Source organism: Mesoplodon bidens (assembly GCF_964165515.1).
Source record: "Mesoplodon bidens genome assembly, chromosome: 16".
Taxonomy (NCBI): Eukaryota; Metazoa; Chordata; class Mammalia; order Artiodactyla; family Ziphiidae; genus Mesoplodon; species Mesoplodon bidens.
In genome coordinates, this window is record NC_138173.1 from 67,936,392 (window position 1) to 67,954,642 (window position 18,251).

Below are 18,251 nucleotides of genomic sequence, written 5' to 3' on the forward strand. Positions count from 1 at the left end.
GGTTCACACCTTTGGCAGAGAACCCTTACTGAAATAAGGGTTTCATGTAATCAAGCTACACGTAAATTCTCATCTGCTAACACTGAGGTTTTCATCACTGCCTTTAGGGATGATAGTTGAACTTCTTGGTACAAAACTGAGTAACTTCTATGTTCTGGCCCCTGAATATCTTTCTGGTTTTTATCTCCTACCATTTTCCCCTTAAAAACTCGGGCCTCTCGCCATGCTCCATTATTTCCAGTTGCTCCCCCAGCCTTCGCATATGCTGTTCCCTTTGCCTGAAATGCCCTTCCCCACTATCACGTGCCTACCAAACTCTCTCATTCTATCCTGGCTCAGCTCAGCTGCTACCTCCCCAGGCGGCTTTCCCCAGCCTTTCTAGTCGAGGGGATGGCATCTTTGAGCACTTGCTTGTGCCCAGGCCTAAGTGGCAACCCTAGAGCAGCTAACCATGTTCTGCACAAAGCAGATCATCCAAAAGCACTAACCTGAACCAGCATCTTCTACATCCAGGAAGGAGTGTCTGCCAAGGACACAGAAGTAGGGCTAAAAAGTTAACCACAGCAAAACTAATTTTAATCTCTGATGCTGCGCTTAATTTCTGGAGAAAGGGCTTGAAAGTAGAACACTTGATGGATGCTGTCAGGACTTCTTACAACAGGAAAAACAAGGGCATTGGGATGAGATGATGATGGCCTAGGCTGGGCTCTGGGACTTACCAGCTATGGGACGCTGGCAAGTCACTAAACTTCTGCCCGTGTTACTGGTATTAAATGGGATGAATAATACAGACAAGACACACAAAATGACTCAGCAAGGTGCTGGGCAGTTAGGATGTGCTCAGTAAATGTTGCTTTTCTTCGCTGGAGCTGCAGAGGTTTACCATGGAAGGAGTTACTTCTTTCTCTGAGGGATACAGATTCTTCGAAGATATTTTTGTAAAGGTGTTTCATTTTCACTTTCAACATGAAGGGAATTTAATCATCACGTTAAAAAAAAAAGTGAGTTTAAAGGAGAATGCTCTACAACTGTGTTTTCCAATACAGTGTTTGCCACTAGCCACATGCAGCCAATTTAGTTAAAATTAAGTAAATTTAAAATCCAGTTCATGAAGTCTCACCAGCCACATTTCAAGTGCTCAGTAGCCAAGCGTGGCTGGTGGGTACCACGTGAGACAACAAAGAATATCAACACTTCCGTCATTTCAGAAAGTTCTATTGGACAGTGCTGCTTGACATCAAGAATAAGCAAACAGATCTGAACAGCATGCAAGGCATGTTATAAAACATACATTTGAGGGCTCCTCTGGTGGCGCAGTGGTTGAGAATCCGCCTGCCAATGCAGGGGACACGGGTTCGTGCCCTGTGTTATATGATAAATCTCTGTTGTTTAGAATAATGTTTTAAATACTAATCCACGTTGTAGCGTGTATCAGTGCTTCATTCCCTTTTTTAAAAAATATCTTTATTGGAGTATAATTGCTTTTCAACGTTGTGTTAGTTTCCACTGTACAACAAAGTGAATCAGCTATATGTATACATATATACCCATATCCCCTCCCTATTGAGCCTCCCCCCCACCCTCCTTATCCCACCCCTCTAGGAGGTCACAAAGCACCGAGCTGATCTCCCTGTGCTATGTGGCTGCTTCCCACTAGCTATCCATTTTACATTTGGTAGTGAATATATGTCCATGCCACTCTCTCACTTCGTCCCAGCTTCCCCTTCCCCAGCTGTGTCCTCAAGTCCGTTCTCTACGTCTGTGTCTTTATTTCTGCGCTGCCACTAGGTTCATCAGTACCGTTTTTAAATTGAGTTGTTGAGCTGTAAGAGTTCTTTATATATTCTGGACACTACACCCTTATCAGATAAATGATTTGCGAATATTTTCTCCCCTTCTGTGGGTTGTCCTCTCACTTCCTTGACAGTGTCCTTTCACTCACAGAAGCTTTTACCTTCGAAGTCCATTTTCTTTTATTCCTTGGTTTCTTCTGTTTTGTCTGTTTTGACACGTATTTATTGAGCATCTTTTAAATGAATGACGGTGACCTTGGGCAGGTTACTGATCTTTTCTGAGCTACAATTTCCTGGCTGCTCTTGATAAATGCTAGCTGTTATTATCTGTGAGATGAAGGACGGTAAAGTAATGTCTGTAAGTGCTCTCGAGTCTGCAGACCATAATGATACTCACCGAGTGGTAAAAGGAGCGGGTGAGCAGTAGAATAATGTGTTTGTTTTGAGAGCAGCATGTTACGGACAGTGTTCATGTCTGAGAGTGAGGAGTAACAGGTGGGCTGAGCTGAACGGGTGACAAAAGCTCTTCTCTCCTGCGCCCCCTATTTTTCCGCTATAGCAGCAGCTGTATCCCCGCTGAGGTATGAGTACACGAGAGATTACTGGAGCAAATTCATTCTTGGGCTCCACCTGACTACTATGTATTGAAAATCATTTTGGGGACTGGAATAAGTTCTCAGAATATGAAATGTCTCTTTTTAAATCTAAGTAGAGGATGCTTCACAGGTCCACTACACATCTATAAAGAGTCTGGAGAGACTGACTGAAGTAGGAAAGTATAAGAGTAGTCCTCAAAAGAAAGGTACACTGGTTTCTCGCTGTGATGGCATCCTTGCGGCTCAACCTGGGGCAGGTGGGGTTGAATTACATGATAACCCAGTTCTACTACGGGATGTCTTTGAATCCCTCTCCCTGCAAGGAAGTTCTCAGTGTGTAGGGTTTCCTTCTGCTGCTCTTTCTCTGCCCTAGGGTAGATGCTTCTACCAGATTCCAGTGCCTGAATGCCATCCATCCTCCAAGTCCAATTCCAAGTGCCACAACCTCCCTTAAGGAGCCCTCTGTAGACTCCATGGCCAGAAGTCTCTCCTTCTCTTGATGCCCTGTGTTATCACTTTCCAGCCCCATTATGATTATTGATGGACCTGACGTACTTCCTGTACCAGACAGTTAATTCCCATGGGCAGAAGCCTTGTTTCACCTCTGAACCCCAGAACCTAGAAAAGTACCTGGTCTCTGTTAAGAGAGTAATAAATATTTGTGGAAAGGGAAAAAGCCAAGAATCAAGGGAGGATGCTCTTCTTTTCACCTTTACCAACAAAGGCTAATATATCTCTAGTTTACAAAACATCTTATTTTTTGGAAAACTCATGTCTGTGTAGGTTAAATCCTCCTCTATGACTTAGAGATTTTGAAATCAAAAGAGATTTCTAAAATCAGGTGAAATCAGACTTGCTGCTCAAGTGTTGTAGTAATTGAGAAGACAAAGAGATTCACTTATTTCTGTAAAAGTTTCAAAGAATGATCTGTTTCTAGGAAAACTGAAACTGATGAAAGATGAAAAATTCCACTCTAATCTAAAATCAGGGACCACCACCACACATTTCAGAGTTTCATAAGCACCCTGCTATACTATGAAGGCAAAGGTTAGTCCAGGTCTTCAGTATGAGGCTTCCACAGGCAAAATTATAAATGTGAAACTATTTCTACTTCACTATAATTACTTTTATACATATCTGAAAGTTTTATACAAGGCGGAATTTACTTTGAAAAGAGGAAAAAAGTAAAATCAAAGTTATGTAAATAAAAAGTTGATCATTAAAAGTTTGATCTTCCTGAAGAGAAACAATCCTGTATAATAAAATATGTGAATGAATGATTTTTAGTGCCACTTAGAACCATCCCAGCAGCAAACAGGCACAATGCAGCAGGCATTGGGTGAGACAGTCCCTATGCATTATCTCACTTAATTCTCACATCTTCGCAAAACCCAAGGTGGGTCTACTATGAACCTTAACCCCACCTGACAGATGAGGATACTGAGGTTTAGAGATGCACCTGACAAAGGTCACGTGGTTACCCGGCCGCAAAGCCAGGATTTGAACTCATCTATCTGCCTGACTCAAGCTTGGTGCTTTTCCCATTACATTAATGCTAGCCCCCTTGAATGTTTCCATTCAGCATGAAGATCCTCCTAGATACAACATTATCAAAAAGAATAAGAGAGATGACCAAAGGAAATTATAAATTTTAACTTCTTGGAGAGTAAGCATTTTACCTAGTCCTAATGACCTTTACAGTATTCTACTTATAAATAACTATGAGAGCTGTCTGGACCACTTTGGAAAGTCCTTGCACTCTATTCTCTGTAACTTCCACTGATTCAATACAGACTTGAATGGTAACCAGCACATTTTCAGACAAAAATTCTACAATAAAACCAATGAAAGCTAACCCAGTAAGTGAGCCAGAAGTAAAATAAGCAAATGTGGTGACACAGAATGTCAAACATAATAAAAAGGTAGCCCTGCAACATAAGCAAAGATGGTGCCGGTGTAGAACAATGGATGTCTCTCAAAATACACCAGCAACTACACAGGAATCCAAGTATAAATACCAGGTATTGCTAATGTCCAAAGTATTTAATTTCACTTCACTTGGATGATGAAAAAAACAAAACAAAAACAATCCCAATAGGAATATGTGGTACAAATGACCCAATAATAGGTAAAATGCCAAGTAAGCGGGGCAGGGAGTTCCTAGAAAGGCCTCTTTAGTGACAAAATGACAGTCAAGCGCATTCGTGACAACAGCTCCACAGGCTGTCAAGGCCAAAGTTAGCATTTGTAGGACAGTATTTAGAGGAGCCAAATAGTTACACTCATTTGAGTTAATGATTTATAGAAACTGCTGAAGATGGAAGACAAAACCATTTCTTATCCTTTGGCCGTGGAAGGTCATTACACTACTATATACAGGGACCAAATGAAGACCAGAAAGGAAAGAATTAAGAAAACCAACGAAGTGAAGGGGCCCTTACTTGGGCTAATAATCATGACTGCAATAGTCCACTTACTTGCACTGTGCGTGATAATACTTTATCAGATTCTGCAGCAGATCCACACCCTTTTTGGTCTTGATTTCGTTAACTTTAATGAGATACTGCGGAAATAAAACAGAATTGTGCGTTGATCAGATTACCAGTCGTTAATCAGTGTGAGTTACTGAGGCTCAGCTGCCGCCAGACAGTGTGAGCTTAATTTAGGGAATGTTGATTTGACACAGTCACAAGTGTACCAAGCAAACTGATCAGCGTGTTAGCATTTTATAGATGCTTAAGATTAGTTTACTAGACAAGCAGAAATCAAGCACAGCAAAACATTCTGGAATAATTGATTATCTCCCCCCGGGTGTGCAGTGGATCTCAAACTCATAGTTCACGTGGTCAAAACCTGAAAGATGGATTGAAAGACAAATGGCATTCTCTTTAAGGGATATGCTTGTAAGATACTAAAACTTCCAGACCAAAGAGGTGAATTGGAAAGCACTTTTGCTACTAAAAAGTGAAAGAAAAAAAATAATAATGCATTATTAGTTTATGCACTAAACACTACTGGCTCTGATTTTCACAACTGGCCAAGATTTTCTGTTGATATTGTTTTTTGTTTTTTTTTTCTGTGGTACGCGGGCCTCTCACTGTTGTGGCCTCTCCCGTTGCGGAGCAAAGGCTCTGGACGCGCAGGCTCAGCGGCCATGGCTCACGGGCCCAGCCGCTCCACGGCACGTGGGATCTTCCCAGACTGGGGCACGAACCCGTGTCCCCTGCATCGGCAGGCGGACTCTCAACCACTACGCCACCAGGGAAGCCCTGATATTGTTTGTTTCTTGTTCACTTGTTTTACTGCATGGAAGTGTTCACAACCAGACAAGTTCAAGGAGCCAAGGGGTAATAATGGGGGGTGGGGGTGGGGAGAAATAAACAAACAAAAAAAAAATTAGGGAAGAAAAACTAGAAAATGAGAAAATTCTATCCCCTTTAATATCTTCGGAAAACTGCAAAAGGAATTCCATTACTCAGCATCAGAATGGGCTGGTCTCTAGGTCAAGGAATGCCAATGGGAACCCTGTTTGAGAACCACTGCTCTAAGTCTAAGGCAACATGCTTTTTGTTGCATTTATTTTTTTCATGAGCTCAGACTTTAATCACTACTTCAAGTTTTCATTCAAACTTGGACACATGGTTAAAAAAAAGCAACATGCTGTACATCTGTACCAGTAAAACTTAATGTTCACCAGTGTTACCCCTTCACCAAAATTGTTTTTCCACACTCACTCACAAGCAATAGTAAAGTTCTCACCAAAGAATCCTGTTTTGGCTTAAAGAGCCCCATAGGACCCAGGCTCAAAATATGAGACAACAGTGAAACGGCGGATCCCAAAAGGCTTGGAGAAAAGTGGAGATTAGAGTCCTTGAGAAACAGTCCCCTCCTCTAATCATCAAACACAGCCTGCATTTAAGCATAAAGACTGCTGACTAGCAGGAAGGATGACAGTTAATCAAATTCTAGGCAAAGGGCTGCGAAGTCTGCTCTTACTTCGCACATCTGGAGCTGAAAGAGGCGCCTCTCCTTCTCCATCTCTTCCGCGATCTCAGCTCCGGTGATCTCCGTGCGGATCATCCCGTGCTGTTTGGCGTGCTCCCTTTTCTCCTTCTCAATTTTTGTACTGTAATGAAAGCAGGTGCCATCATTAAAAACAAAAACACCACACTCATGTCTTTCCTTTAATGGGAGCGACTTGATTATTTCTTAATTACCAGAGTTAGGAGGCAGGAACTCTTAGATAGATAGCATCGATCAAAAGTGAAAATCTAAGTTCAAAGAGAACCAACACATTGCATGGATCTTCACCAAGGAGACTTCCTACATTTTAACTCTGATCTCACACATGAATGGATTCATATAAATTCTCTTATATTCTGGTTGGCATCAAGTAATTTTGACAGTTTACTTTTTCTAGAGTAAGGCACCTTACGATGAAAAAGAATCAGAAGGTTGGAGGTCTGAGGCATATCTTGATTATCAATAGATTGAGATTTAAGAGTTAATTCAAGACAAAGTATATAATGGGTCTTTGTAGGCATGCATGTAAACTAGTCAAAAGTAATTTCCATTATTTCTCTAAACTTAGGCTGTTTTCATACCGCAGTAACATTTTAATCATTCAACCACCTGGCACTGGATTGTACAAAATAAGGATTTAGAAGAAATCCTAATCTATAATTTGGAATGCTATGAAAATGTTCTTCAGTTGGGAAGCAACCAGGGAAATAAGAGGGAGGGACCACATTAAACCTATGGTACCCGAGGCTAATGCTTGGCTATGACAGATGATACTTTGGTATTAACACCAGGGGTCACAGCCCTTTTTCTGAAAATCCATTTAATTTGAAAGCAGACTTCTAATTTCAGAAAGAGCCTATAATTTCTAGTTGTGAAAGCAAAGACTGATTTAGCCTTCAAGTCTTGTTTTAAATTGTGGGGTAGGATATCAAACCCCAAAGAAAGCCAATATCCTTGTCTACATACAAACACAGTGGAAAATCAAGCCATCAACCCAATGGAAAACCTACAGGCCTGGCTGGGATTCACTGTAATACCCTCGTGCCATACCTAAGCAACTCTTTTCATCACACCACCTTGGAGGTTAAATGGGTGTGAAGGCAGGGATTTTTACCAGAAGGAGAATAAACCTCAGCTCTCTCTCCACTGGTGTGGGTGGGAAGAAAGCAGGAAGCTACAGGCTCTCGAGAAGAAACATGACGGGCGGGCATAACTTAGTCCTGAATTTGTTTTTCTTTGGCTTGTGTTTTCACTCTGCTGTTATTGCTGCCTACGGAAATGCTTTTATTCTCTCATGTTTGTACTTATCCAAGTTTATAGCTAAGACTTTTATTAAATGTTTTTAAATACATTTCTCTTCCCACCCCACTCCACAGCCTGGTTACAAATGCCTCAGAGCAATAATCACAAAGGGATGTGGTAGGACCGGTACCGCATGAGGATGAGCCAGGCCCACGACAAGACCTCACGTGCGGCCTCCCTGTCATCCCGCACGATAACCCCAGCATGCAGGCCTCTGACTGCCGTCACGCCACACAGCTCCGGCTCTGGTGTTACACAGACCGGAGGGGACACCAGCTCGACATTTATTAGCCTTAGGACCTTCTGCAGGCCCCTCAGCCTTTCTAAGCTTCAGTTTCCTAAGCATAAACAGACAGTGCAAGGTGCACACGGAGAGGGTTGCTGTGAGGAGGCCATGCATGTAAAGCACTTTGCACAGGCCCTGGTGGGCAGACAGATGTCACAAACACTGGGTATTATTTGTACTGCCCAGTTGCCGTGCTACCTGAAATGTGTAAATGGTCTACAGTTATGTGCTAACTATAAGGAAAGAAAAGCTGCAACAGTCACAGACCTACAGCTTGACAATTCGGCCATCGGCCATGGATGCCCAAATACCCGACAGTGAAAGTACATCTCGCTCCAGACACAACTAGCACGGGAGGTGTCGGCACTTCTAATCAGGTCAGAACACCCTGCCTCTCAGCCCTTACGAGGATAGACTCAACAGTGTTTTGTCCCAAAGCTATTAGTTCAGGGCTCTGTCCTTCTGGTAGTTATTCTTTTTCTTAGAATACTCACAACAAATAAACCAAGCAACCAAACAAAAAAACACTTACAACTTTGTCTCATAATCTTTCCAAGCTTTGTCAAATGGCTTCTTGAGATCCTTAAAAAAGAGAAAATAAAACTGAGGTTGAAAGTACTTTTGCTTAAAGGTGTATAATCTTCAAGTAACATCTTAGCACAAATGCTCTCCTTTATAGGACACTCGAAACTTCACACAGGACACTTTCAGGCACATCACACAACTTATTACACCCGAGAAGCTCAGAGAGTGGGACGGTGTGCATTCCTGGTCACGACGAAGAGGCAAGACCCAGTGGTTCTGAGAGGTGGGTCCACGGGTCCTCCGGGGGGAGTCCGGACTCAGCGAAGACGCCCCCCGCCGCCCCAGTCTTCCTGAGAGTCTCATCTTGCCTCTCGGGCAATAGTGCTATGTGAAGCGGTGTGTTTTTTTCTAATGATCATTTTCCAACAGCATTTTTTATGCTGAAAACGTTCAGAGTGCCTTTCAGACATAAGTACCATTGGGATCTTAGGAGAGAAAGAAGGCAACCCTTTCAAGCTAAACTGAAAATCAAATTTCTCAACACTCACTCCTTTGACTCCCTTTAGGTCTCCTTTCAACAAGGAATCCAAGGTGAAGATCACATTGTGGCTCAGGCCCTGGAGCTGAAAAGCAAACAAAGATGGGAGACAGTTAGAAAAAGAAGGTGCACGTGGAACAGCAAAACCAGCCGATGCTGACTGAGCACGGGCACCCCACTCGCACACAAGCTCGACGAAACGAGGGCAGAGACCTCGACGGTCCTGCTCGCAACTGTATCCTCGGTGCGAAGTTCCGTTAAAAGGAAAGCTATTTAGGAAGTGCAATCTACAGCCGGAGCAGGGTTTTTTTTCACCGTTCCGGGGCGGTGGCCTGGGTCTCCTTGATTTTAGGGTGGTGCGAAGAGCAGTCTACAGAGAGAGGGGGAAGGAATGTACCCAGCTGGGGAGCAGGGTGGCAGGGAGACCAAGGGAGGGACGGGCCAGTGTGGAAAGAGTCAGGAAAACAAGGGCTGAGAAGCGCTATACAGTCCGTCTTCAGGGGGAGCCCTGGCATCTTGGCGAAACCAGTTTCAGCAGCGTGGAACCGAGACCGCAGGGACCCGCAGTACCGGTTACAGATGGAGAGGCTGGCGGGTCCCCTCATTCGAGAGGGAATTTTATTCATGTGTGAGCGTATTCATTTATCAGGCCGTCCACCCGTCCAACCACTCTTCCATTGCTCATTTACAAAGTACCTATTCTGTGACACCCGCTGTGCCAGGGCCTGGGACGGGGTGCGATGATGTATACAGCACGGCCTGCCTACAGAGAGCTGGCGGCCCAGGGGCAGACGCAGTCAGTACGCAGCCAGCTCTACCGCATGATGAGGTCAGGCAGAGGGAGAAGGTGGTGTGAGAGGAAGCAACGCTGACACTTATAGGCTCTGTGCGTGACCCTCTTAACCACAGCTCTAAAGCGAGGCTACTAGAACCTGTCGTGGGTGGCTGCTGTGAAGATGCAACGAGTTAATGCACGGGGAAAGTGCTGCTGTGCTCCCTGACACCTGGGAAGTGTTTATTACCTTAAAAATCCTACGGGATGTTAAATACGAATAAGGCAGTGTGGGGGCAGAGGGGCAGGGCGGGGAGACCTGCCCTCCAGCCCTGAACTCCTCCCTGGTCCTGTCCCGTGGTTCTCATCTGAGGCTTCCTGCAGCTCCAAGTCACTCCACGTCTTGCCCTCCCTGACCACCAATGTGACACACGAGGGCAGTTTTCCAATGCACACCACCAGACGGCTCGGGTCAGAAACAACCATCTCTTTCTTTTTTATTTCAGACAAAGAGTTTCCTACCAAGACATTCCATCTTTGCAATCTCACCACCACCCACACAGAGAAACAGCCGGGCTGGCAGGCCGGCCAACAGTGACAGAGGGCCGTGATGCACAGCCTACGTTCTGGGAGGTCGAGGGCACTGGGTCTTAGGGTGTGGGGTGAATATAATATCAATAACATTAATATTTAATCATCAATAATAATCAAACATTATATTTAATTAATAACAGTCACATATAATACATAATTTATAATTACATTATTAGATAATTATTGATAATATAATAGCTATAATATTTAATTAATAATAATAAATACGATTAATGACAACAGTTTGTGGCTTTCCAAAGGGTCACAGTATGTAAACTGATATAGAGAATATCTGTGGTATTAAAATTTCGTGGAGAAAGTTATTAGGAAAAGACTATCTTTTATTCTTATTTATTTATTTTTTTTGCGGTACGCAGGCCTCTCACTGTTGTGGCCTCTCCCGTTGAGGAGCACAGGCTCCGGAGGCGCAGGCTCAGCGGCCATGGCTTACGGGCCCAGCCGCTCCACGGCATGTGGGATCTTCCCGGACCAGGGCACGAACCCGTGTCCCCTGCAAAGGCAGGCGGACTCTCAACCACTGAGCCACCAGGGAAGCCCAAAGACTATCTTTTAAAAAGCTCCTTGGGGTGGGAGTTTGCAGGTAGTAATAATAAAAGAAAAGGTTGAAAAACACTGGCTTTGGGTATGAGATGGGAAAAACAAAGATCAACAGGACTCATTCTCTGCCCCAGGCAGACAGTGGGAATAACATCTTGCTCTGAGTCCTCAACAGTCTCATTCCTGGGTCACAAGCCCCCTGCATCCTGCTACCCTGTGGGTCTTGGGCGTTTGCGTGGATGGTGGTGAGGCAGGGATCTCCGCTCATAAAGCCAGAACCTACCTCTCCTCTGTTCGTGGAGATCTTGAATTTTCATCTCAACACTTACCGCCCTTAACCCTTTATCTGTATCTGTTTCCTTATTTGTTTGCTGTGTTCCCAATTTGAATGCAAGCCCTTTGAGACTGGGGTCTGTAAGTTCACTGCTAGGTTTCCAGAATTTAGAACACTGCATAGCACAGAGTAGGTACTCAATAAATATTTGTAGAATGAAGGAAACACAAAGTCACATGTGTATAAGGGTCTTCTCTACAGGAATGTTTATACTGATGCTAAGTTTAGTGCTTATCAGTAGGGGACCAGTTAATAAATTATGGAAGTTCTACACAATTGCCATAAAAATGAGAAAGCTTTTTATGTCTAACTTTGGAAATATCTCCAAGATAAACTGTTTTGTGATAAAAGCAAAGTGAAAAACAGTATTCATGGTGTACAAGGATTTGTATAAAAAGAGGAAAAAAATATGTCCATGCTTAAATTATTTCTGAGAGGATACAGACTAAACTGCTGATACTGGTCCCCGCCAGGGATGGACACGGGGTAGGGCAAGGACACAGGGTGGGAGAGGAGCCTTGTACTGTGTATCTTCTGCATTTCGGGGGGGTAACATGGACTACATTGTGTATTCAAAAAAAGTAAAAATTCTAAAACAAAACATGAAGAGACAGTGATCATAAATCATTTTTAACTATTAGTCCTAAATCAAGGCTTTCCCCAACGTCTCTCATCCTTCGGGAAAAGCAGCAGGAAAAAACAAAAGATACATAAACGTCATTGCCAACTTGGCCTGAAGGCTGTGTTACAAAGTAACAATAAAAGAATTGTGGAAGTCTGTGGTCTGTACTCAATGTGGGGGTTATTGGGAAGGAAAAGTCCCTCAAAAACCACGTACTGACCACACAACGAACACACGGCATCACCTTTCGGCCCAGTCATCATGGTCAGGCACCAGGCAGGCGTGTGGACTGCAGCTGCATTGATGGAAAACCCCAAGAATTAAGAATTTCTCTGTGGTTATCCACACACATACTCTTGGGGGCTGATAAGAAACCAAGAAGGCAAAATAACCATGTATTATGAATTCAGAATCTTCCCAGTGATGATCCTATGAAAAGGCCATAGGAAAAAAAATTTAAACTTACAGACTCCTCCTAACTTATTTCCTGGTGAAAAGGTCGGTTAATTTATAAAAACTGGTAAAGGAGATTGTGTTAAGTGAATAGTAACTGTCTGTTATTATAAAGATACTGAAAGAAGTCAGAGAGAACAGAGCAATCTCAAGAGGCGGAAACTTTTAGGACATATTTGGGCAAAACTAAATGTCCCTTCCTTGGCCACCCCAACTAAGAAGAACACCTACTCTCTCAGATGTTTTAAGGTGTTGCTCTGTGACAGGGATGGGTCACAAGGCTTCACAGGTGTAGGATTCTATCATTTTCCTGTTTGTTTGTTTGTTTTTAATTTTCCGGTTCTTTCAGGAATCCTTTTCATGACCTGAGCAAACTGTTCATTGCAAACGGATGTGTAACAAAAGCATCCCATGGGCAATGCAGCCAACATAACACAATAATAATATTAGTGGACAGACTTCCCGTATCACCTTCAGAATCCTCAGATTTTTAAAAGAAGCCTTTCAATTCTATTATATAATTATTTCCCATTTACTTTACGGAAGTCCTATTGATTACTTTACTCAGTCCATTTCCTTTATCAATAAAGTTAAATTAACGTAAGTTCTTTATGTGATTCAAGATTACACAAGGTTAGAGGGCATGTTTTAAGAAGTATATCTTTTCCATTTTATTAAGCACACAACACACTAAAGACCATTTCAGGAATGATGTGTAGTTGGGTAAAGACACTACTTTCCAAACAAACTGCTGTTCGTCTCCTTCCTCACAAAAGCGAAATTTCCCTGGGACTTCCCTGGTGGTCCAGTGGCTAAGACTCCACACTCCCAATGCAGGGGACCTGGGTTCGATCCCCGGTCACTAGAACTAGATCCCGCATGCCGCAACTAAGGCCCGACACAGCCAAATAAATAAATATTAAAAAAAGGGGGGGGTGGAATTTCCCCTAGGAGTATATAACATCAAGCCCACCAAAAAATTTGGGATAAACCAGACAAGAGGTGGCTGAGGTCTACCGTTCTGCATAACGATGCAAAAATGACTTGTTTAAGCAAATAAACTGTAATTAATATTGGCTTTGATAAAAATAACCATTTATTCCTTACAACTGCTAAAACACTACCAGACATTATATAAACTGGCCCTGTAATTCCAGCCATTGGAAATGACTTCAGGAACAATTTTCCTGTGTATATAAACACACACACATCTATGCCTTTATTTTTTCTTTACCCCTATATAGCTTTGCTACAAAATGAAAGGGTCTCGTTACCTGTTTACTGATTTATCACCTTTCTTTTCTAGAAGGTATGTTCCTTAAGGGGAGGTAGCTCATCTGCCTTGTTCACTAACTGACCAGATCCCAACACAGGAGTCAAGAAGCAGTGTGGGTCGTCACGCTGCAGGGCAGTTTCTGGCTGGCCTGTGTGGGCCTCGGGGGGCAGTGACTCAGCACCGCCGCTGTTCTTCGCTGTGTGAGAGCAGGAGAAAGCAGCGCAGCTCTGCAGACAGTACCCCCATACACGCCCGCCCTTAACACCTACGTGCACATGAGACTGTCTCAATTAACGAGGACGTAACCTGCTTGCTTTGTCATCCTGCATTAGTGCTGACACCCTCTCTCCACTGCCCACTGCTTCCCCGTCTCTCCTTCCCCTCTACAGAGGGAAACAGCTCCTCTGAAAGTAAGGCTAATGCGAACCTGCTGACTTGCTCAACACGTTGGAAAATCCAATTAAAGTAATGAGCCAGCTCCCAGAAGTTCTGCTGAGATTCCCTGGTATAAATTAGGTATTCTGTCTGGTGCGTTAACTCCTTCATGCCCTAGACCGTTACTCACCACCTCGAAGTTATTTTACACTGGTGCCTTGTCATCAGGCCCTCTTCCAGGGCATTAAGATCTGGAGAAAAGAGTTTTTGGTGGGAGCCCAGAGGCATGAGGCCACACATCACTCCCAGCCTGTGACTTTGGGAGAACCGTCTGACTTGCTGACTTGGCTTCCTGATTTAAAAATGGGTGTCCTGGCACCTTCCTCAACTAGCCCACGCCGATGTGAGGGGACCAGGGCCTGACACCACCGGAGCTCCCACTTCACTGCAGACACACAGAGTTGCCCGCTTCATTGGCTGCTCCCGATAACCCTGCAAGGTGTGTTCAAACACACTATGAATTGGAGGCGTCAAAGCACAAACCAGGTCCGACACTAAAGGCAATGAACTGCTTAGAGCACCATCTTCTTACAGATATCGGAATGCTTTGAAAACTACAGTATACTATATATATGAATGAACAGTTATTATAAGCTATTACTGACCTATTAAGCTAAGCTTTATTTTATTTGGCTGCATATGCATCAAGGGGAAACAAAGAATACTGCTCAGAAGTGGAAGGATGAGAGTTAATGATAGCACCTCATACACGGTTAAGGGCTCTGTAAGTGTACCCTTCACAGATGCCAGAGTGCCCCGTGCCCACATGGTCAAGCAGGTGGCATGCACTCAATAGGCTGTGCTTGGGCAAGTCATTCAAGGCCACTCCACATGCTGCCAGGGGGCTGTGTGACATACAGATACGGCCTGCAATGCATGTACAACACAGACTCTTAATAAAGTGTGACTCGGTTTATTTTCTTAGAATTCTTTACACTTGAAAGGCTCAGCAGTACTGGTGGAAAAAACATAATGATAGCATTTCAGATACTGAAATAGGTCTTTTGAGGCTGGGGAGGTGGAGGGGGGAGATTCCCAAAGGTCCTTCACATCGCACCACTCTCTCCACTGGAAGTTTTGTGGTTGTTTGCCTGCCTCATTCTATAAACTGTAAGATAATGCATCCCATGACACCATGTTCCAACCCAGGCAGTCTAAAATAATTAAAATGATAGTACTGTGTTTAACATATGTTATCTAAAGTTATTGCTTGAAACAACTCTGTAAGATGGGTCTTAGTCTCACCCAATTAATAAGGAAACAGGCTCAGAGAGGTTAAGCGACTTGCCCAAGGTCAAACAGTAAGTAAGGCAGATGGTCAGGTTACTAATTAAGGTTTTTACTAACTCCAAAGGCCAGCCTCATGTGCTGTGTCATGCTGTTAGACTGATGTCTTCAAGTGATTTATCAGATCAGATCACTCTCCTGCTTAAAACACATCAACCACTTCCCATCGAACTGGATTCAAATCCAACCCCCCAGTGTAGGTCTAACCCCAGCACAACCTGTCTTGAGCCCCTCCACCCATTCCCACTACCCTTCAACCACGCCAGGCCTCCTCGGCTTCTCAACCCATCAAGTTCTCTCTTCCTGGCACATGCTGTGCTCTCCGTCTGGACCACTGGTCCTCTGGCTACTGGCAAAGCGCCTTCCAGTCTCCATGCCACTTCCTCAGTGAGGTCTTGACAGTTCTAGTTCTAGACTGATCACTTCTCCCTAATCTCCCATTACTCTCAACCAGGCAGAACAGGCTCACTTTCAAGAGTCTGCATTTTATTTTATTTTATTTTTAATTTATTTATTTATTTATTTATGGCTGTGTTGGGTCTTCATTGCTGCATGCAGGCTTTCTCTAGTTGCGGAGAGCGGGGGCTACTCTTTTTGCATTGCGCGGGCTTCTCATTGCGGTGGCTTCTCTTGTTGCAGAGCACGGGCTCTAGGTGCGCAGGCTTCAGTAGTTGTGGCACGTGGTCTCAATAGTTGTGGCTCGTGGGTTCTAGAGTGCAGGCTCAGTAGTTGTGGCGCACGGACTTAGTTGCTCTGCGGCATGTGGGATCTTCCCGGACCGGGGCATGAACCCGTGTCCCCTGCATCGGCAGGCAGACTCTCAACCACTGCGCCACCAGGGAAGCCCAAGAGTCTGCATTTTAGAGTCACTTGTTTCTGTGCTGTCGGGAGCAAAGCTTCTTGAGGGAGGGGCTGGGACTGTTTTGTCCACCACTGTGTTACATCAACCCCCTAGCGCAGTACAGACACGATATACACTGAGTAAAATGTTTGCTGATTGAGTAAATGGATGAAGAAATGAGTTCCCCTCCAAAGCAGGCAAGCTGTTCTGAGACTCAGACATGATAACAGCATCTGAACCAGTTCTGGTCTTCCTGGTGTGCTCAGCATTAGAATGGAAGGGCGGGGAGGTGTGTGTGGGGGGTGGACTTAGGAGAGGGATGGGATATCGTTGGGTGACAGACCAAGGATACCCTCCTTCAAGCAGCTGCGAGGCTGTCTGACAGCTGGGGAAGAAAGGGTGCTCTGGACTTGACCTGCCTCCAGCTGGCTGTGTAAGTTCAGGTCCATCACTTCTCGCTTCTGCCACTGACAAAGTGAGAGACCCAGGAGGTCTCTAAAATAGCTCCCAGTTACAATCCTCCTATAATTTAAAATGAGCTACTGAGATACAGCTGAACACAGTAGGAAAAAAATCCAGACCAAGTGGGCGTAGTAGATGCTTCAACTGCCTCACGAGCTGAAGGACAGCCCTGGTCCTCTCCCCAACCAAGTAACAAAACGATAACAAACAATTCTGCAGTAATGCTGAAGAGTCAGAAGGGTGAATTCATAATTCCTATCAACGCTCTAAACTTTTTTGTACACTGCATAATATCCACTATAAAACTTCTGGCACAATACAACAACCTCTTGAAAAGGTCTGCATCTCTCAAGAAAATGAGCTTCAGGATCTGACCCGAGCAAGAACTGACAGGACTACCAGGGGGCCTTGGGCTGCTGGCAGTTTCTCCGCATTTCCTGACTGACTCAAACAATAGTGAAGGAAGGGAAGTGAAAATATTATAAACTGGATTCAAGCTCATCACAGCATGTGCAGAGATATCAGAGATGCTTTCAACAATTATTTTAAACAGTGAAAAAATAGGAACAATGGAAATAGTAAAAATAGGAGAGCGGGTACATAAATTATGGTGCAAATGGTGAGCTTTCTACACAGGAGTTAGAATGATGTTACGGGTAGTGCCTCTGGATTCTGCAGGCCCCTCCTTGAGGGGGCTGCAGCCGGTAATCGGGGAGAGGCTCCAGGCTCCTGACCCCACTCCAGCCCGGGCAGCTCTGCTTTAGGGGGCCGTACGCGTCCAGTGAAACAAAGGTTCTCAGGCTACAATATTTTACGAAACAGGAAAACATTTTCAAAGTATATAAATAAATGAAAAATCGGGTTACAAAACAGCACTACAGTACGAACCCAGTATTGTTTAAATATTATATAACAAAAATTACACACAGGAAAACAATATGTATGTACAAATAGAAAAAAAGGTTAGAAGATAGATAGATAGATAGATCCCAACCCCTTAACAACAGATTGCAAGGTGACTGGTGATTATTGTTTTTGAATTTAATTTTTTTATACAGCAGGTCCTTATTAGTCACCCATTTTATACACATCAGTGTATACATGTCAGTCTCAATCTCCCAATTCATCCCACCACCACCACCCCAACCACTTTCCCCCCTTCGTGTCCATATGTTTGTTCTCTACATCTGTGTCTCTATTTCTGCCCTGCAAACTGATTCATCTGTACCATTTTTCTAGGTTCCACATATATGCGTTAATATATGATATTTGTTTGTCTCTTTCTGACTTACTTCACTCTGTAGGACAGTCTCTAGATCCATCCACGTCTCTAGAAATGACTCAATTCCGTTCCTTTTTATGGCTCAGTAATATTCCATTGTATATATGGCCTTTATTATGTTGAGGTAGATTCCCTCCATACCTACCTTCCGGAGAGTTTTTAATCATAAATGGGTGTTGAATTTTGTCAGAAGCTTTTTCTGCATCTATTGAGATGATCATATGGTTTTTCTCCTTCAATTTGTTAATATGGTGTATCACATTCATTGATTT

At 43.8% G+C, this 18,251-nt stretch overlaps 1 protein-coding gene across 5 annotated transcripts in view; it reads right to left on the reverse strand.

Annotated features, from left to right (window-relative positions):
* The window catches only part of ASAP1 (ArfGAP with SH3 domain, ankyrin repeat and PH domain 1), a 348,630-nt gene that overhangs the window by 83,471 nt on the left and 246,908 nt on the right, over window positions 1–18,251 (reverse strand). For all 5 annotated transcript variants that reach the window (XM_081214357.1, XM_081214356.1, XM_081214354.1 and 2 more), the window contains 4 exons: window positions 9,074–9,148; window positions 8,533–8,582; window positions 6,386–6,515; window positions 4,867–4,952 (listed from right to left, as the gene is read on the reverse strand). In XM_081214357.1, coding sequence (XP_081070483.1) covers window positions 4,867–4,952; window positions 6,386–6,515; window positions 8,533–8,582; window positions 9,074–9,148 — 341 coding nt within the window. The remainder of the gene's footprint in view (window positions 1–4,866; window positions 4,953–6,385; window positions 6,516–8,532; window positions 8,583–9,073; window positions 9,149–18,251) is intronic.